We start from the raw sequence: 17,662 nt of genomic DNA on the forward strand, positions 1-17,662 counted from the left end.
ACCTTTAGGGTCGGTGGAAGTCGCAGCTTCACAGAGACCGCCAGACCCGATGGGCTCGCTTCAGGTGCAGTTGAATTGAGGGGAGGACCACCTGCCCTTTTTGGGAAGGGAACAGCGGAGGCTGATAGCCATGGGCAACATAGAAGGGTGATTGACCAGTGGCAGAGGAAACCTGAGTGTTGTGGGCGTATTCAACCCAAGGCAAATGAATTGTCCAAGTAGTGGGATTATACTGGCATACGCACCGCAACATCGCTTCGAGGTCTTGGTTGGTTCTCTGTTTGTCTATTGGATTGCGGGTGGTATCCAGATGACAGGCTGTAGGTGGCCCCCAGGGACTTGCAGAACCTTTTCCAAACTTGGGAAACAAACTGTGGTCCACGATCTGACAATATCCTGTGGTATGCCATGCAGACGGAAAACGTGCTTCACCAGTAAACGCGAGGTCTCCAAAGCGGATGGCAGCCGGGATAATGCGACGAAATGAGCAGACTTAGAGAATCTGTCCACAATAGTCAGGACCACGGAAGATCCCCGGGAGACCAGTCACAAAATCCAGAGCAATGTGTGACCATGGTCGAGACGGCACTGGCAGGGGATGGAGCAAGCCCGACGGAGGCTGGTGAGAGGCCTTTCAACATGCGCAGGCGGCGCATGCCTTAACGTAGTCCAGAACATCCTGCCTGAGAGAGGGCCACCAGAATCTTTGGGAAATAACCTCTCGCGTACGAGTCGCTCCAGGATGACAGGCCACCCTCGACTCGTGCCCCCACTGCAGGACCTCTCGTCGTAGTACGTCAGGAACAAAGAGTAGACCTGCTGGGCATTCCGCAGGCACAGGTAAGTCTCGTAGAGCCTCCACCACCTTTTCCTCAATCCTCCAGCGCAGCGCCCCCACCACGCAGTGGACCGGAAGGATAGTCTCATCCTCAGTAGCCTCTCCACGGCTAGAGTCAAACATCCTAGAGAGGGCGTCTGGCTTCTTGTTTTTAGTGCCCTGTCTGTAAGTGATAAAGTCAAAGCGTGTGAAAAGAAGCGCCCACCTGGCCTGTCGGGGGTTCATCCGCTTGGCAGTTCGTAGATATTCCAGGTTACGGTGATCTGTGAACACTGAATGGTTCCTTAGCTCCTTCCAAGAGGTGACGCCATTCCTGAAGTGCAGCGACAATGGCCAGAAGTTCACGGTTTCCCACATCGTAGTTTGCCTCGGCAGGTGTCAAACGTCTGGAGAAAAAGGCACAGGGGTGGAGCACCTGGTCGACCGGAGACCGCTGAGAGAGCACAGCCCCCACTCCTGAATCCGATGCGTCCACCTCAAGCACAAAAGGAAGAAGAGGGTCAGGGTGTCGCGAAACAGGCGGGCAGGTAAATGCCCTCTTCAAATCATTAAAAGCCTCCTCTGCCGAGTCTAACCACTCAAAGCGAAGCTTAGGAGATGTTAACCTAGTAAGTGGTCTAACCTTCTGGCTATAATTGCGGATGAACCGACGGCAGAAGCTCGCGAACCCTAAGAACGTCTGCAACTGCTTCCTCGAGGTTGGCCTTGGCCACTCGAGCACAGTGCGAATCTTCCCAGCATCAGCTCGGATTTGGCCATCCTCCACCACAAACTCCAAAAATTGTACGGAGGATGAATGGAACTCACACTTTTCATCTTTAACATATAGACCGTTAGCTAGCAAGCGTTGGAGAACCAGTCTAACGTGTTGTTGGTGTTCCTTAAGATCGCGGGAGTAGATTAGGATATCATCCAAATAGACAAAACAAAATACAATAATCATATCGCGCAAGACATCGTTCACGAAACATTGAAAGACTGCTGGAGCATTAGTTAGCCCGAAAGGCATCACCAAATATTCGAAGTGACCCAGGGGAGTTTTAAAGGCAGTTTTCCACTCATCCCCCTCCCTGACGCGGATAAGGTAATAGGCACTGCGCAAATCTAATTTTGAGAATATTTTGGCGGCTTGGAGGGAAGCGAAAGCTGAATCAGCAACGGTAACGGGTACTTATTCTTTACAGTCATTTCGTTTAGGCCACGATAATCTACACAGGGGCGAAGTGATTTGTCCTTCTTATCAACAAAGAAGAACCCAGCTCCCATAGGGGAGGTGGATGGCCGTATATGCCCTGCCGCTAGTGCGCTTGAAATATACTCCCGGAGGGCTGCCAGCTCAGGTTGGGAAACATGGTACAGCCGGGAACTAGGAAGTGGCATATTAGGAATTAAATCAATAGCACAATCGTAGGGGCAATAACGTCTGTGTCCTCTCTTCACTGAAGACTTTACTCAAATCATGGTATTCGGGTCGTACGTTGTCTAGACAAAGGGTTTCCTCTGAGGAAATAGCAGGCAGACAACTGCCCCCCTCAGCAGCCCACAGGCAATGTGGGTGACAGTAAACACTCCAGTTTTCAAGTGAGGGTTTAGCCCAATTAATCTCGGGGTTATGTAACTTTAGCCAAGGCAAGCCCAACACCACTGGTGCCGATCGTGACGACATAATCAAAAAACTGAGAGACTCAACATGGTTACCTAAAAGACAAACACAAAGGCTCAGTGGTGTGAGTTACTACCCCCAGAAGGCGCCCGTTGATGTCGTAAACCCTACGTTCCTTCGGTAAGGCTGTAGGCTCGTAACCCAGGGCCGCTATTACACTTGGATCAACAAAATTATCGTCTGCCCCGGAATCGACCAGGGCCACCACCTTAATTCTTTTACAATTAAAAGCGACCTCTCCCGGGAGCTCAAGTCTCTTAGTCTCAGAGGAATGCGTGATTGAGGCAGCACGGTTGTACTCACACGGTGTTGTGGTGTGTGAAACTATGGTTGACTTGGGTCCGTCTGTAGCCTGCTGACTGCCCATCCTGACCAGTCGTGTGGAGTGACGAGCCGACAGCTGAGGACACTGTGCCACCAGATGGCCCCGCAATCCGCAGTAGTAGCATGCTCCAGATCGGGCCCGGCGTCTCCTCTCCTCAGCCCGAAGCCGGCCAGCTCCCAGTTGCATGGGTTTCTGCCCCGCCTCGGGGAGTGCCCACACTGGGGCTGCAGCAACAACCTGAGAGCCGACGTCACCAACATGTCCATGCCTGACAGGGTTGGCTGATTTAGACTAACGTTCCAAGTCCTTCTCCCGCTGTCTCTCCCGGATCCTGTTATCCAAGCGAATGGATAGAGCAATGAGCTCCTCCAAGCTTCCAGTTTTGTCCCGTAAGGCCAGTTCATCTTTAACGCGAGAATTGAGTCCACGACGGAAAAGAACACACATGGAGGGCTCATTAAAGCAGCTCTCAGCGGCCAGCGAGCGGAACGTAATAGCATAGTCAGCTACGGAGTGATGGTCCTGAGTACAGTCCACGAGTTGATTACCGGCCTCCCTGCCTCGAATAGGATGGTCAAACACGCGGCGTAACTCGGCAGAAAACAGAGCAAAAGATGCTTTTAGGTCCGGACGAGTGTTGCTCACGGCCATGGCCCAGGTTGCCGCTCGGCCAGTCAAAAGACTCATCACGAAAGCCACTCGCGAGTTGTCGCTATGATAGGTGAGTGGCTGTTGTTCGAAAATTAGGGAGCAGTGATGAAGAAAGGTGCCGCAATCCCCAGGCTCCCCCCCATAGCGTGACGGATGTGCGAGATTTGGCTCCCTAAGTGTTACCGGTGGGTTGGCGGAACCGACAGCAGCGGAGGCATCTGTTCTGCCGCCAGCCCCCAACTGTCCAACCTGGGCACCGACTTCCTCCAGCCGGTGGGCCAGCAAGGTGACCATCTCCATGAGCTCAGAGATGGTGGACTCCTGCTGACTCACTCGGCGATTTTGGCTGGCCAATGCGTGACGGACCTCCTTGTGTTCTGTAGGATCCATGGTCGGGTCGTTCTGATAAGGTTCCGGTGCGACCGGAGAGTGGATCCCAGAATCACAGAGGAGTAAGCGAGAGGTTTTATTCACCAAAACACATGAATATGAACATAAAGCACTGGACACAGCCAGGAAAAAAGGTGCTTGCAAATTGCAAAGAGGGAAATTAACACAACACAAAAAGACCCGAAGGCTACAAACCGCAAACACAAGAAAGCAACAACTTACTATAGCTATGAAACACGCCACATAAAAGTGGGAACAAAAAGACGTAGCAAAACTTACGTAGATGAAAATCGAGAATCTTGGACTATAATAATTTAGCAAAGGCGAAAAACAGTAGAAACACTAGACGATGGCTGTGAGCAGACGGAGCAACGACCCGACAGTGGCTGCAAGGAGTCCCAGTCCTTATGAAGGCCTAATAGGTGATGCACTGCAGGTGTGGTGCAGGGGACACGCCCCTCTCATTAATCAGGCACTGTGAGACAAGGAAACACACTGAGAGCCCAGCAACATGACACGAGTATGTCATGCTTCACAGTTCTGAAGTTTGGTTTCAGCCTTCCTGTGCGAGGTTTGCTTGTTGCCCATAAAAATAGTGTTTGTAATCGCTTACTTGTGTCATGAACAACTTACACTATACATTAAATGAAAATTCCCATTCGATCAAAATTTGGCCCGTGAAGGAACAGTTTTGGGCTTAAGTATATCTCATTCGCCTTGCTGTTTCTCCACAATCACCTACTGCACTATTGTCCTGTATACTAACTCATTCCATGTCGCACCGGTGACGCGGGACTTATACGGACTGACTAGTCATGAGTTCAACTGTATGACTAAAATAGATGTTGAGGAATTCAAAGCTCATTAGACAAAGCGCAAAGAGCTACCATTAACCTAATTTCCTCGTCTGTGTCAAGAACTGTACAGGGATGACGCTCCACCAGAGTTGGGTGGTGGGTGGCCCTGTCAGATCTGTGTATCCCCACGGAAGACACCCTAGCATTTTATTTGATATTGTAAAATATATTTGTTATCAGCCTTCCTTTGTATCAGTCAAGCTCCACTTTAGCCCAGAGAGAGAAAAAATCCTTGTAGACATGCCTGGTCAAGTAGACAAAAAAAACAACAACAAATAAACTGTCGGTATATTTCAAGCTGTACTGCTTACATACACATTTATTTCTACTTTTTAGCAAACTGTTTGTTATTGTTTCTTATGCAATACTCCAATTTCTTCAAAAGATGATTTTGTATAGCTATTTAATCATGAAATATTTTATTCTGTGTACAGTCAATCTCTATATAGCATTTTTTTAATTGAACTCCATACTGTATTAAATGTAAATAATTTCTTTATCGATACAAATGTTTACACATAGGTGCAACAAAGTGTGTGTCAGGTAGAAAGACCTTCATCAATTCCAGCAGGTCACCCTGTAAAACTTCCAGTGCGTTGCAGGAGAAAGAGGCGTACTTGTTGGGGAGGTTGCAGATCCCATTATGCGCTCAGCAGGGGATAAGCTGCGAGAAGAGAACAGGAAGATGGCACCATCACTGGCCTCAATCTTAACTCAACATCTGGATAATATGTGGGGCGGACTGCATATTACAGCATGATATCACAGAAGTAGATGAAGAAAGGAAGTCAAATACAATTATGATAAGAGTGAGGAGAAGAAAAACAGGAAGCAGAAGAAAGAGAGAGCCGCCAAATCTGCAATGGCTGATCTGTGACGCGAGTTAATCCTGATTAACTATGACACAAAGACATATAAGAAGACTGCCTTAAAACAGACAGCATATTGTACACTATACATACCAAAACTAAAAATCATTTTTAACAACAACAAAAATCCATCCATATTTCTTGCTCATTATTTAATTATATCCTATCCCATCTCATTTGTGCCCTGGACTGGTCTCCAGCCAACTACAGTCTATGAACATCACTTTTAAATGAATAACTAAAGAGGACAAAAATTGCACAATACTTTGATTAGAAGAATAAATCTTCATTTGAAACCTGTGACACTGTCAAGCACCATAAAACTAACCAGTGGACATGACATCCAGTAGAAGACATAAAATGCACTTACCGAAAATATTTACCAGCCTCGGGTCACTTGGATAATCCCATCTAAAAAAAAACAAAATTAATTTTGTATTCATTCAGTCTGGTACAAAACACAATGTAGTTTATTGCCATGTGGATTTGCTCACTTTGGAGAAAGGGCTCTCTCTTGTGGTGGGAAAAAATAATCCACACAAAAGAAAGCTTTCCGGTTAATAAAAACCATATGTGAGGACGGGACGGTGTTGTTACCTGTGAATTTTATTGTCAATTTAAAAACAAACTCCACACAGAAGCGTGCAGGCCCCGATACAAAACATGCTCTGCATGCATGAACACTTTTGGAATATACGGCTGCTCATATGTACAACACTGGAAATTTTAAGTAGGTCTTAAAAAGAAGTTCAGTGGTGAGAAGTGTCCACAGATATGTGATATTTGGCTTTTCACACAGAAGAACAAAACCTGCAAAGCACACAGAACAGGCATCAATCTTGTGAAATTCTTCAGGTTCCTGCTGGAAAAGAATGCAGTTCAAATGAATACATGTTGGAAAAAAAACAAACAAAAAAACAAACAAGTGGCGTGAGACTGGGAATTTGCAGAAAAGTGGTCAGAAAGATAGAAGAAGAGGAAGGGAGGAGTTGGAAGAGGAAGTCATCTGCTAATGGCAACAAATGAAAAAAAAGTGGAGTGGGATTTGAATCATGTAGGTCAAGAGGCACAACGCCAGCGTTGCTCCTCCCTTTTTTTTCTTCTCTTTGCCCATTCCTCCTTTTTCCAAGGGAAAAAAAAATTGGCAGACCCTTTGCATTACCCTCATCTCTTTCTCTCCCATTTCCTCCTCAACATTTTCTTCTTTATTAAGCATACACTGAGCACCTACAGAATCTGTAATGGACGCCTATCTTGGTTTCACTTTAAGTTAGAGCTAATTGGTTAAATACCACAAAGTGAATCTCAACACAACCTTGGCACGATCCAAACTGTGCAACAATTTGACTCCGCTGAGATTGTACATTTAGTGGTGGAGCCTGAATAGTCATCTTGGAGGGAGGGGGCGGAGTTTGGAGCCCGAAAGTCTGCGCTGTATTATGTGCTTGTGTTTAGGTAAGTGCTCTCTAAGCGTGTCTTCTCTTTTCAGCGGCATTCCAGATCATGTGATGTTTGGGCATGTGTTGCCTGACATTCCTGCGCTGCTCGGAGGACGACCCCTGCTCGTGTGTGTGTACACTTGAAAGTGCTTTCGCACGCATGCAACGCACACAAACATCTGCAAGGAAGCAGGAGCACTAAAACAACAAATGCGAAGAGGAACACCAAGTGCAAATGTCTGGCCTCAAGAAGATCCGTGATCATTGCTGACTCATTCATAAAAACATCAATCTCTGTACGGCTACAAATGACTGAAAACAGTCAAATCCTCTTGGGCCATGTGTCTTTCACAGTAAGTCTATGAGGAAAAAGGGATCGAATGAACACAACGAAGGCACAGCGGAAATTGTGAACTAGCTCCACAGGCACGATAGTAACCACTTCACAGGTTGTTAATTATTACGCATGGCTAAATAGCCATAATAAAACAAACTTCCTACCAAAAAAACATCAGAAAAAAATAGTGCGTGTGTGTTTTCGTGTGCGTCACACCCAGTCCTGCAGCGAGCGCTTGCAATGAACCAGTGCTCGGGGGGTCTCTTTGTTCTGCAGAGTCCTGAGGATGGCGTAGATGAGGACCAGGATACACAGGATGAGCACCAGAGGAACCACCACCATGACCAACGTCATGACCTTGGATCCGTTGTCGGCCACCGTCACCACCACGTTCACATCTTGGTCATCCTCATCCGCCTCTGGGCCTTCCTCGTCTTTTTCCGGTGCCGTAGTTTCATCTTTCCCACGGTCCACTTTTTTGCGCTCATCCTCTCCTCTGTCTGAAGGCCGGGTGGGTTTGTCTTCAGCTCCGGGCTCGATGTCCGGGTCTGGATGAGGCTCCGGGACGCCCACGCAGCCCATGAAATCCTTGAGGATGGAGCGTGGGTAGCCTTTGTCTGCTACTGTCTTGTGGTTGTCAAAGCGCCAGTAATTGGTGCCTTTGTAGAAGTAGGTGTATGCTGCATGAGAGACAAAAGGCAGTTTGTGTGGTTGTTTATCAGGACCGTGTGCAACAAAATCACACACATTTGATATAAATCTGCAACTTCCATCCGTGCATTTTTATACTCTTTGGGGTAGATTCACTAAAGGTTTGCGTCGCCTTTGCGCGGCGCTAACCGATAAAAATGGAGCAATCCGGGAGCGCCTAATTAACAAAACACCATCACTAAGTGTGCAGCCAACCAGATTGCACCACGGTGCACCGGTGTTATTTACGCGTATGTAAATTAGGTAATTTGCATACATTTGAAGCAAAATATGCCCACCCCAATGCAAATGAGACTCATAGATATGCAGCGTCTAATTTACTAACGCCAGCGCAAATAGCCACACAGAGGAAAGCATGTATTAACCTGCCGCAACCTCGATCCCAGGATCATGACAGCAGTGCATGGCATGGTGCATGTCCCTCTCAGGCTGATCACGGGGGGGGGCATTTTTCTGTTTTTTTTTTTTTTTTTTTTTTTTTTTCATTTTTACTTGCCAGATGCATACTGTATGCATACACCTCTGAAATATATATATTTAATAAATGATCGCACCAATTATTTCTACTTTATGAATGAATGACGTCGTCGTCGTCGTCCTCTCTGCTCTGTACAGCTTAATGGTGCTAAATGAGGATAACGCTTCTGCACCGCAACCTCGCTTTCTGATTATGTCATCTTTCTCGCAACTGTGACTATAACAACCATGTTCTTGGTGCAAATCCATTGCCATGTGTGGTAAATCAGGTGCAAATTTGCTCCAAGCTGTCAGAATTTGTGGGCGTGTTTGCGCCGGTATATGATTAGAGCAATATCCTTAGTGACTAGGTGGGTAACTGGGCGCAGACTGCGGGTGCAGTTGTGGTGCAATAGTTCACGCTATTACCGGACACAGCACATTCTTAGTGAATCTGCCCCTTTGTCTTCTTTGGGGTCAAAGATGACCCTATCCCAGCTGATTTTAGGCGGAAGACAGTTTACACCATGGACCGGTCAGAAGCCAATAGCAGTGGACCCACACTGACGTTCAGACCTACAGTTTGGTTAATTTTGCATCTAACATGCATGTTTTTAAACATGGAAGCAAGCTGCAATAGAACTGCGCTCACGATGTAGTTTGGGCAAACGGGAAATATGTCAACGAATAAGAATAATTTTCCATGACTATGCCATACTTATAATAATCAATATGTTGTATTCATGCAGTAATATTTGGTATCGGCATTGAAAGAACCACAAGTGATCGTTTTGGTTACTTCTAACAACCATTTGAACTCTTCAGATGGGATCCACATCCGCTGGGTGCATTTCGAGCAGTGCTGCCACAAATCTAATTTCCAAAGCGCAGGACTGGCCAGCCCTCAAACCATAGAGCTCATTCTTCCCGTCTTACCCTTCTCCCTGCTACACTTGCGCCAGACTAACCAGTGTTCATTGACATTCAACACTACACAATTTCACTGAACTTTGGATTCTTTCCCTGACAACACCTCTTTTGTCCTAACTACTTTTGGACGACTGTATTTGTCATGGATGGAACCTGTGGTTACTCTCACATCCCCCTCAGTCATTCACTATACAGTCGAAGTCATCATTTACCGCCATCATCACTGAGGAAGGCTCCTTTGGGTGAGGGAGGGATCTTTCCCCATCTGCTGATTGGTTTTGGGAAGTCTCGGTCCGCTTTACGGGTCTCTTCGTTGAATCTCCAGTATCTACACCGACAGATATTTATGCAGATTAATATTGATATGCAAAAAAAATAAAAAATCACTATAACTAGCTAAATTACATGCAGAAGCCTAAAAAGGGATTGAGTGTAAAATACCGGTCATGAGAGAAAAAGTAGGTGTATCCATTTGGCTCCCACCAGACAGCTGTGTCGATGCTGTGAGGCGGAACACCTTGACCATATTCCCGAATAGGCTGCGGGTATCCTGGCAGTACATCCGCTTCCCTGAACACCCAGTATTGATCATCTGCAGGGACAAAATACACAACATCCAATTCAAAAGCATGGTCAATCAAAGGCAGCCTGGTCGCCTGATGCTTTGCACGTCTGCTTCACAGTTGAGAGATTCGGGCTTTGAATCCATTTTTAGTTTGACCTTTATGCAAAGACTTTTTTAAAAAATGTCTGAATGCACTTGTGCAACCAATCTCTGTTCTATTTTTTTTTTTCTACCATGTCACCTTAGGGGCTCCGTACCAATCAGTGTTATTATAGTTTTGGAATGTTTCATTTTAGCTAGTTTTTATTTCGTTTTGAGTTTTTTTTTTGTTTTTTTTGTATTTATTTAGTTTTAATTAGTTATCAGGTGGTTCTGTTAGTTTGTATTAGTTTTAGTTATTTGACAAATACTTAGTTTCAGTATTAGTTTTAGTTTTTTTTTATGTGTATTACTTGTGCGCAATATTTAAAAAAAATATCATGGGAGCGACATCATCTGAAGGCGCTTGTCTATTGGCTGATGCTAGATGACGTCACTTCCGTGTGACATACTTTCAAATGTTCTTATTCCGGTTAATATCAAAATAAATCTACTGAAAATCACATTTAAAATTATCCCCAAAGGCTGATGCATTAAATTAATCATCAAAGACTAAAACGAAGGACATTTTTGCTATAATTATAGTTAGTTCTAGTTAATTTTGTAAACATAAAATGTAGTTTCAGTTAGTTTTAGTTTTTTAAAAGCATTTTCCTTTTTATTTTATTTCATTAACAAAATTGTTTTTTGAATTTCAGTTTTTTCGTTAGTGAACCAAAATAACCTTAGCCTCAATACTAATAATAGTCTATACGGCAGTCGGGTTGAGAGACAGTTTTCAGCTTCCATCTGAATGCACATTCTGAACAGAATTTGCCTCTCCCTCCCACAGCCCCTTGAATCAGTGGGTGCTGGTTTCTGTGGATCTCACTTTGCTTTATCTATCCTTCCCTCCTTCCTCTCTTTAGTTTTTCCTCTGGTCACTTGAGATCTCAATTTATTGGAAGTTTGAGGTTTCTGGGGTTGGCATAAGACTCTGGTTTTGTAACCACGCAGGAGGGGTTTGGTTGGTGCTGGATTTCACTTTGTACTGGCTTCTATGGATCTCACGCTGCCTCATCGATCCTTCCCTCCTTCCTCTCTTTAGTTTTTCCTCTGGTCTCTTGAGATCTCGTTAATTTGTTGGAATTTAGAGGCTTCCGGGGTTGGCGTAAGACTTTGATTTTGTAACCATGGGGAAGGCAGGAAGTGTTTGGTCGGTGCTGGATTTCACTTTGATTTATCTTTCTTTTCTCTTTATTTTTTCTGACCTTTTCTCTGGTCTCCTGACCATTTGAACCTCACTACTCTGGCAAGACTCTGAAGTACCTGGTTAAGGCGAAGGGTAATGGGATATTTATAAGGTCTTAGGTGAATTAATGAGTATAAATTTATATACGTATTTGCACGCACACGCACGCACGCACGCACGCAAACGCACGCACACATACACACAAAAAAAAAAAAGAAAAAAAAAAAGAGCAATGATGATAAGACGTTGAATCGGTAAGACTACCGAATGAACAATTCTGAGCTCTAGAAAAAAAAAAAATTATGCACATTCTGCTTTCGGTGACATAATTTAGCTACTTTCACTAAGTACGAATAGCAAAACTATCTCTATGTGCTTACAAATTTAATCAAATATTGAAAAATGTGCAAACTCTTTCAAAGCCTGATTATAAAGGTGAACGATGTGCACATGTGCAGCAATGGAGAGAGGGCTGACGCAATCTGTTCTCTCTCTGGAGGACGTTTGGGGTTCTGGCCTGAGCCAGCAGCAGCTGCCAAGCTCTGCAGACGTCATTTATGACATCGACTAAGCTCGCAGCACACACAGATGCAGTCAGAGATCCTGTCATAGATACCACATGTGACAAAGTGTCAAATGTGCTTTTATTTTCACTGCCATATTGTCAAAACAGTGTTATGGAAAAACACTGTCCCCTCATTCATAGCTCAGTGCATAAAGTTGGTTACAGTAATTGATTGTAAATATATGGAATTGACACACAGTATATGAGCATTCACTGTTGGAAGAGTTGAATTATTCGAATCTCTTTGGAATTCTGGCTTGGCAAGAGAAAAAACGCTCAGTCAGCACTATTTCCTTTGAATTCAGAATTTTAAATCTAAACACAGATTTCAATTATCCTGTCAAAGTTGTCTTTATCGAGAAGAAAAACATGCTAAAGGGCAGAATATGCTCTGAAAAAGAGTTAAATGCACGTTGTGTAAACTGAGAAGATGATACTGCAGAGTGTGTACCTTTAAAGAAGACAAATTTGCCATCATGGCGTTCGTAAGCTGCATCAATGTTGCTAGGGAGGCCGACCCAGAAGACAGATATCGGCATGGGATAGTTGTCTAGGACCCGGTTCCTACGCACACGCCAAAACCAGCGACCCTGCACGTATGACCAAACTTGCATGCATTTCTTGTTGCGTTTTGTAATTTAGCAATTCAAATGTTTCGTATGTCTCACCTTGAACACAAACATCTCACCCCTTAGAAGGGTCACAGTGTCAAAGTCCCCATCACAGATATCAGGAGGCTTGTTATCCGGCTGTTTGGGAGGGCGGCGAGTAGGTGGAGGAGGGGGCACGTCTCTTCTGATTGGTGGCGTGACTTCGGGGTCAGGATGGGAGGTGGTGGGGATTGTGGGAAGGGTGGTCGGTCTGGTGGTTGGTTCCGGCTTGTTCGGGACATGTGGGCTTCCTTCAGTAGGGCTTGGAGTGTCGGGTTCAGCATCAACTGGGGGAGGACGGGTGGATTTGTCTTCAGGGGGTGAATGGGAGGTGGGTAATGTATATTTCGGATCACCAGCAGAGGTGGGAGGAGCCTCAGTAATGGGAGGGGGACCTGGAACAGGAAGAAAGTGAGTCTTTAACATACTGAAAGATTGGACAAATAACTTTTCATCAAAATATACTTCAAGAGAATCATGTGTTGCATTTAAACTATAATATATTCATTTCACGTTACACCCACTCCATGACACATTGTCATTGTCATTTTCCATGTGCTGCCTTAATTCTCACTTAATGACTGTGACTACTTTGGGGGAAAAAGCTGCCACACTGGTTGCTAAGAGAGGAAAACACTGTTACATAATGAGTACAAAGTCACAATTGATGGTCTTAGATACTTTGTTCATTAGTATGCAAAAATGTTTGAGAAGATGTGTTGCCTCTACTTGTCAGATCATATCACTACTGTTTAATTCATCCAGTCTGTTATTGAAATACTTTACATATTCTTTTTTCACATTTTCAAAACATCGCTTAAATGATACCGTATAACTGTCAAAACACCTTCTGGCAGTGTCAGTCAGTGACATGTAATTTAAGCAACAGAAAACAAAAATGTAACTGTACTGATACAGTATTTAAATGAAGTGATACTGTCAATAGTCATTTGTACATTCTTTTGTCAGTGAAGACAAAATGGAAGTGTGAGCCTCTCACCATAGATGTGCTGTATTCCCTGTACGTCATCCTCGTGCAGTGTAAAGTTGTGCGTGTGAATCCATTGGTAGAAAGGAGCCATGATGGTGTTGGGATTGTCAGAGTGCTCCAGACCTAAAGCGTGACCAAGTTCATGCACCGCAACCAGGAAGAGGTCAACACCTGTAGCATAGAAAGTGCATGTAAAAGTATTGAGAAAAATGTAATCCACAGGAAGTCACAATTAAATATAATTCAGGACAGATGATTTTTTAAATGTGCCACAAAACAGAAGATGAAAGATGAGCAAGGAGATGAAATAACACAAATGAAGTGAATAATCACACGCAGATTTGTGTAAACAATGAAATAAAAATAAAATAAAGGTTAAGTAATTTCAGAGACCAAAGCAGTGTCAGAGGGAACTGTAAGGCAGATATGTTTAACCACCCTTGCTGCCATAAGCTTGATCTACTGGTGTGAAAACAAATTAAAATCAACCCACTAACCTTGGTGGTTTGGACTGTCCAATGTCCAAGGCTCATCTGCATCAAAGTGTGTATCCCCACCCATTGCCGGCCCGGGATAAAAGGCATGGGCTAGTGAGCCCCCCTCGCCGTCAAACAAGGACATGTCGCCATGGAAACCAGAGGCGAACAACAACAGGATGTCCGCGAGCTGGGCCTGGCTGTTGTTGCCGTGTTGAGCCGGTAGCTCTTGGAAGGTGAGCGCCGTGGCCGTTTGCCACACGTCGAAGGCTCTGCGGATCGCATCGTATGTCCTCTGTGCTCCCAAGGAGGGCGGGATATGCTGGTCCAATATACTGACACATAGAAAAGTATTTCATGGAATACATATTGCACTTAATAGGTCCGTGTGTTAGTGACGTATACCTGTAGGTGACGTGGTCCTTGTCCCACCGTTGTCCCGTGACAGCGAAGCGTCTCCTCCTCGTGCCATCATCCACGTCGGCTTTTTTGTCTGGGAGGCCACAACGAGGTCGACGCATGGCACTACATAAGCAAAAGCAGCACACACATACATGACATGATTTCAGATTTGATGTTGGCATGAGTGCATCATTTGAACCTGTGGAAGCACAAGTTGAACAAAAATGAGGGCTTCTGTTTGGAATGAATGTCTTGAGATGACAGCCATCAGAACAATACAAGAGTATGGATCTTACGTGACAGTGGCGGCATCCGACTTGCCGGTCACCTCCAAGCCGTAGAAACGCTGCATGTCGCTTATTGCCTGGGACAGGATCTCAGCTGACTGCATAGTGGACATCTGTCTGCTGGCCTGAGACAGGTAGCCAAACTTACGAAGCCACGCCTTCGAGAGGAAGAGGAGAGGTCACCTTTGTCTGAGAAATGTTATGTTATGAGTCGATATCAACTGTGATAAAAGCAAGGCATCAGCAACAATGTTAATCTGGGAAAGAAGCCATTACTTAATAACTGGAGAACTATCCGAGAAGGAAAAGAAAAAGCAGATAGAAACCAGATGGCCTCTAATAATATTACCACATTCCATCCTGTGCCTTCTCTGCAGTGGCAGCCAAAAAAAAAAAAAAGATGCAAACAGAAGTTAAGGAAACATACGAAAACATGACTCAGTTGCACTTGGGCACATCTGTGATCATGATCATCAATATGACCTGTAACTGAGTACCGAGAATTCCTTCACAGTCAGCTACAGTAGGAGCCATGTACAGTAATTCAAGACAGCAGGATGACTGGTTCTGACGTTCTAGACCTGCCTTCTGAGAAGCCTCCATGGGTCTCAAAAACAGCATAGCAGGCGATTTTTTGACATGACAGAGTCAGAGGACTCAAAATTTCATATGTATAGCATGGAGACAGAAGCACTTAGGCCACACATACCCATGTGCACATGGACATGGCTAAAAGGGGGCTTGATAGGGGTCTGAGAAAATAATTAAGAATATCAAATGTAAAATGCAGGAGGGCTTAACAGGGGCTAAACAGATTTCTGATAGCTCCTGTGTAGGGAAATCCCTACATGGCAATGTTCGAGCGGGTGTATTGGCAAATATGTTTTCTTCTAATTTCACTAATGCTTTCGGTTTTCTGCTAGCGCCGTGCCTGGTTGGAATGTGTGCGCACTGCAGAGACGAACTGGGAAACTTGTGCAATATCGATTTTGACAATTCAATATTGATATATGTATTGTAAAGAGTCCCGCAATGACATATTCCTGTATTGATATTTTGAGCACATCCCGAATATCCACAATATCAGTTATTACAACAATTGCACCTTATGAACATAATGAGCACAGAAGACTAATTATATTTAGTTACAGTGCCCTGTTCATTACTTGCAACTTTTTCTTTTTTTTTTTGCCTTATACCAAGTCAAATTGTTGCCTGATATGTGGTTTGTGAATAGTTGAACACGACCTTAACTTCATATAAGAGAGGATATGGCATGTGCACAACTATGGCTAGGTTTTAGCTACAATACTACCTCAATTTGTTTTATTAACTACTGTACATTCTTTATAAGAATTTTATTTAATAGGTATTTACTAATTTATTTTTATATATTGTTTGATTGCAGTCATCCAGGTCACAGTAAGGTGCAGTTTCCTTGATTCAATCTTTTCTGATTAATATGGCATGCCATTATTTTTCCGGATTGATTTCCTACTTTGAGGAACAGTCTGGTGGTCTAATGTTCTTTTTCCAGGTACTGTAGGTGGAATTTCATTTTTCTCCCATGCAAAAGAGCACTTTCCATAAGCACAACCCAAGTGAATTATTAAATAGAAGGAAGGTCAAATGTCGGGCATGCTTGGAATGCAGTTCTGAAAACAACCTTAGAATTGACCGAATTTGACCGCAATTTACCTCTGCATTGAAGCCGTCCTGTTCCGGTACATCCGCCGCCGTGTTGCCAAGGAACACAGAAAGTAAATAGACAGAAGTGATCAGGATATGAGACCGGAGTTCTTGAGCCGGGATCATCTTCAAAGGTCCACTGTGGAGTGATGGGGATACAGTGGAACAAAGAAAGGAAGGGATTGAGGCAAAACAGAAGCTAGTTTAGTAGTTTTCTCGTCGTCTCACATTGAGTCAACAAGTGTCACCTAAAAAAAAAAAATTAAAAAAAACTTCAAGAGAATATTCCGTTCACAGTGAAACTGTAGTAACTTGGTAGAACTCCATGTGTGTGTCGTCCAAGTTAAGAGCTTCGCCCTTAAACTGCCCGAAACAGTTCAAAGCTGACAATGATCTGCCTTCACTCTCTGCACTGTCTGCAGCACGCTTCCAAGCAAAAACGGGAGGTCAACTTGAACTCTGACTTTAATTGCGACGAAAATAATGCAGCCATAAAAAGAACGCCGAGGTTTAAAGAAAGCCGACAATGGCGTGGGGGAAACTCGTAAACAAGAGGTCGCGAGAAGACAGAGGAATATGCGATCAAATAGTTCCGAGGTTGAGAAGCCCACCTCGCTCAAAAACAAGTCATTACTGGAGAGGGGAGGTAGGAAGGATACCACGTCCCACATCGTCCTCTGCTGGCTTCCAAAGAAAATACAAGTCTTTTTTTTTTTTTTTTTTTTTTTTTTTTTAAAGTACGGTATGACAACTGGTTTCTGTAGTGTACCCTGGCTATTCGCGGGGTATCAATATCGCCGCGGTTAGCATAAATCCGCGTGTAACTGACCTCCATTGAAATTATGGGAGGGTTTATACATTTTAAACCCTTTAAAAGTTGGGGGGAAACGGGGAGAAAAAAAACAAAACAAAAAAACCCCACAATCCTCGGGTACCAAATCGCAAGTGATAAAGTGAAACTTTTCCTTAGACTGACTTTGGACAAGAAGCATGGTTGGTACACCCTGGACCAGGGGCGGGCCTCGAGGGCCCAAGTCCTGCAGGTTTTGGAGGTTTCACTCTTCCAACACAAGCTGATTCCAATCGACAGGATCGTGATCAGGCTTATGCAGACCTTGCTGATGAGCAGATCATATATCAGCTGTGTTGGCGAAGCGGACATCCAAAACCTGCAGGACTCCGGCCCTTGCGCACCGAGATTGCCCAGCCCTGGACTGTTCAGAACCAGTTGTGATGCAATG

The 17,662-nt window shown here is 44.5% G+C and overlaps 1 protein-coding gene across 1 annotated transcript; it reads right to left on the reverse strand.

Moving 5' to 3' along the window:
* Positions 1 to 6,178: 6,178 nt before the first annotated feature.
* LOC144015535 (matrix metalloproteinase-16-like) lies at positions 6,179 to 17,050 on the reverse strand. Its single transcript, XM_077515610.1, has 10 exons — positions 16,431 to 17,050; positions 14,742 to 14,890; positions 14,449 to 14,568; positions 14,065 to 14,378; positions 13,577 to 13,738; positions 12,595 to 12,971; positions 12,378 to 12,516; positions 9,908 to 10,058; positions 9,679 to 9,794; positions 6,179 to 8,049 (listed from the first exon to the last, which is right to left on the reverse strand). The coding sequence occupies exons 1-10, from the start codon at positions 16,545 to 16,547 to the stop codon at positions 7,580 to 7,582; spliced, it is 2,115 nt and encodes a 704-aa protein (XP_077371736.1). The 5' UTR covers positions 16,548 to 17,050; the 3' UTR covers positions 6,179 to 7,579.
* Positions 17,051 to 17,662: the final 612 nt, after the last annotated feature.

This window comes from Festucalex cinctus, chromosome 3 (genome assembly GCF_051991245.1).
Source record: "Festucalex cinctus isolate MCC-2025b chromosome 3, RoL_Fcin_1.0, whole genome shotgun sequence".
NCBI classification, from domain to species: Eukaryota; Metazoa; Chordata; class Actinopteri; order Syngnathiformes; family Syngnathidae; genus Festucalex; species Festucalex cinctus.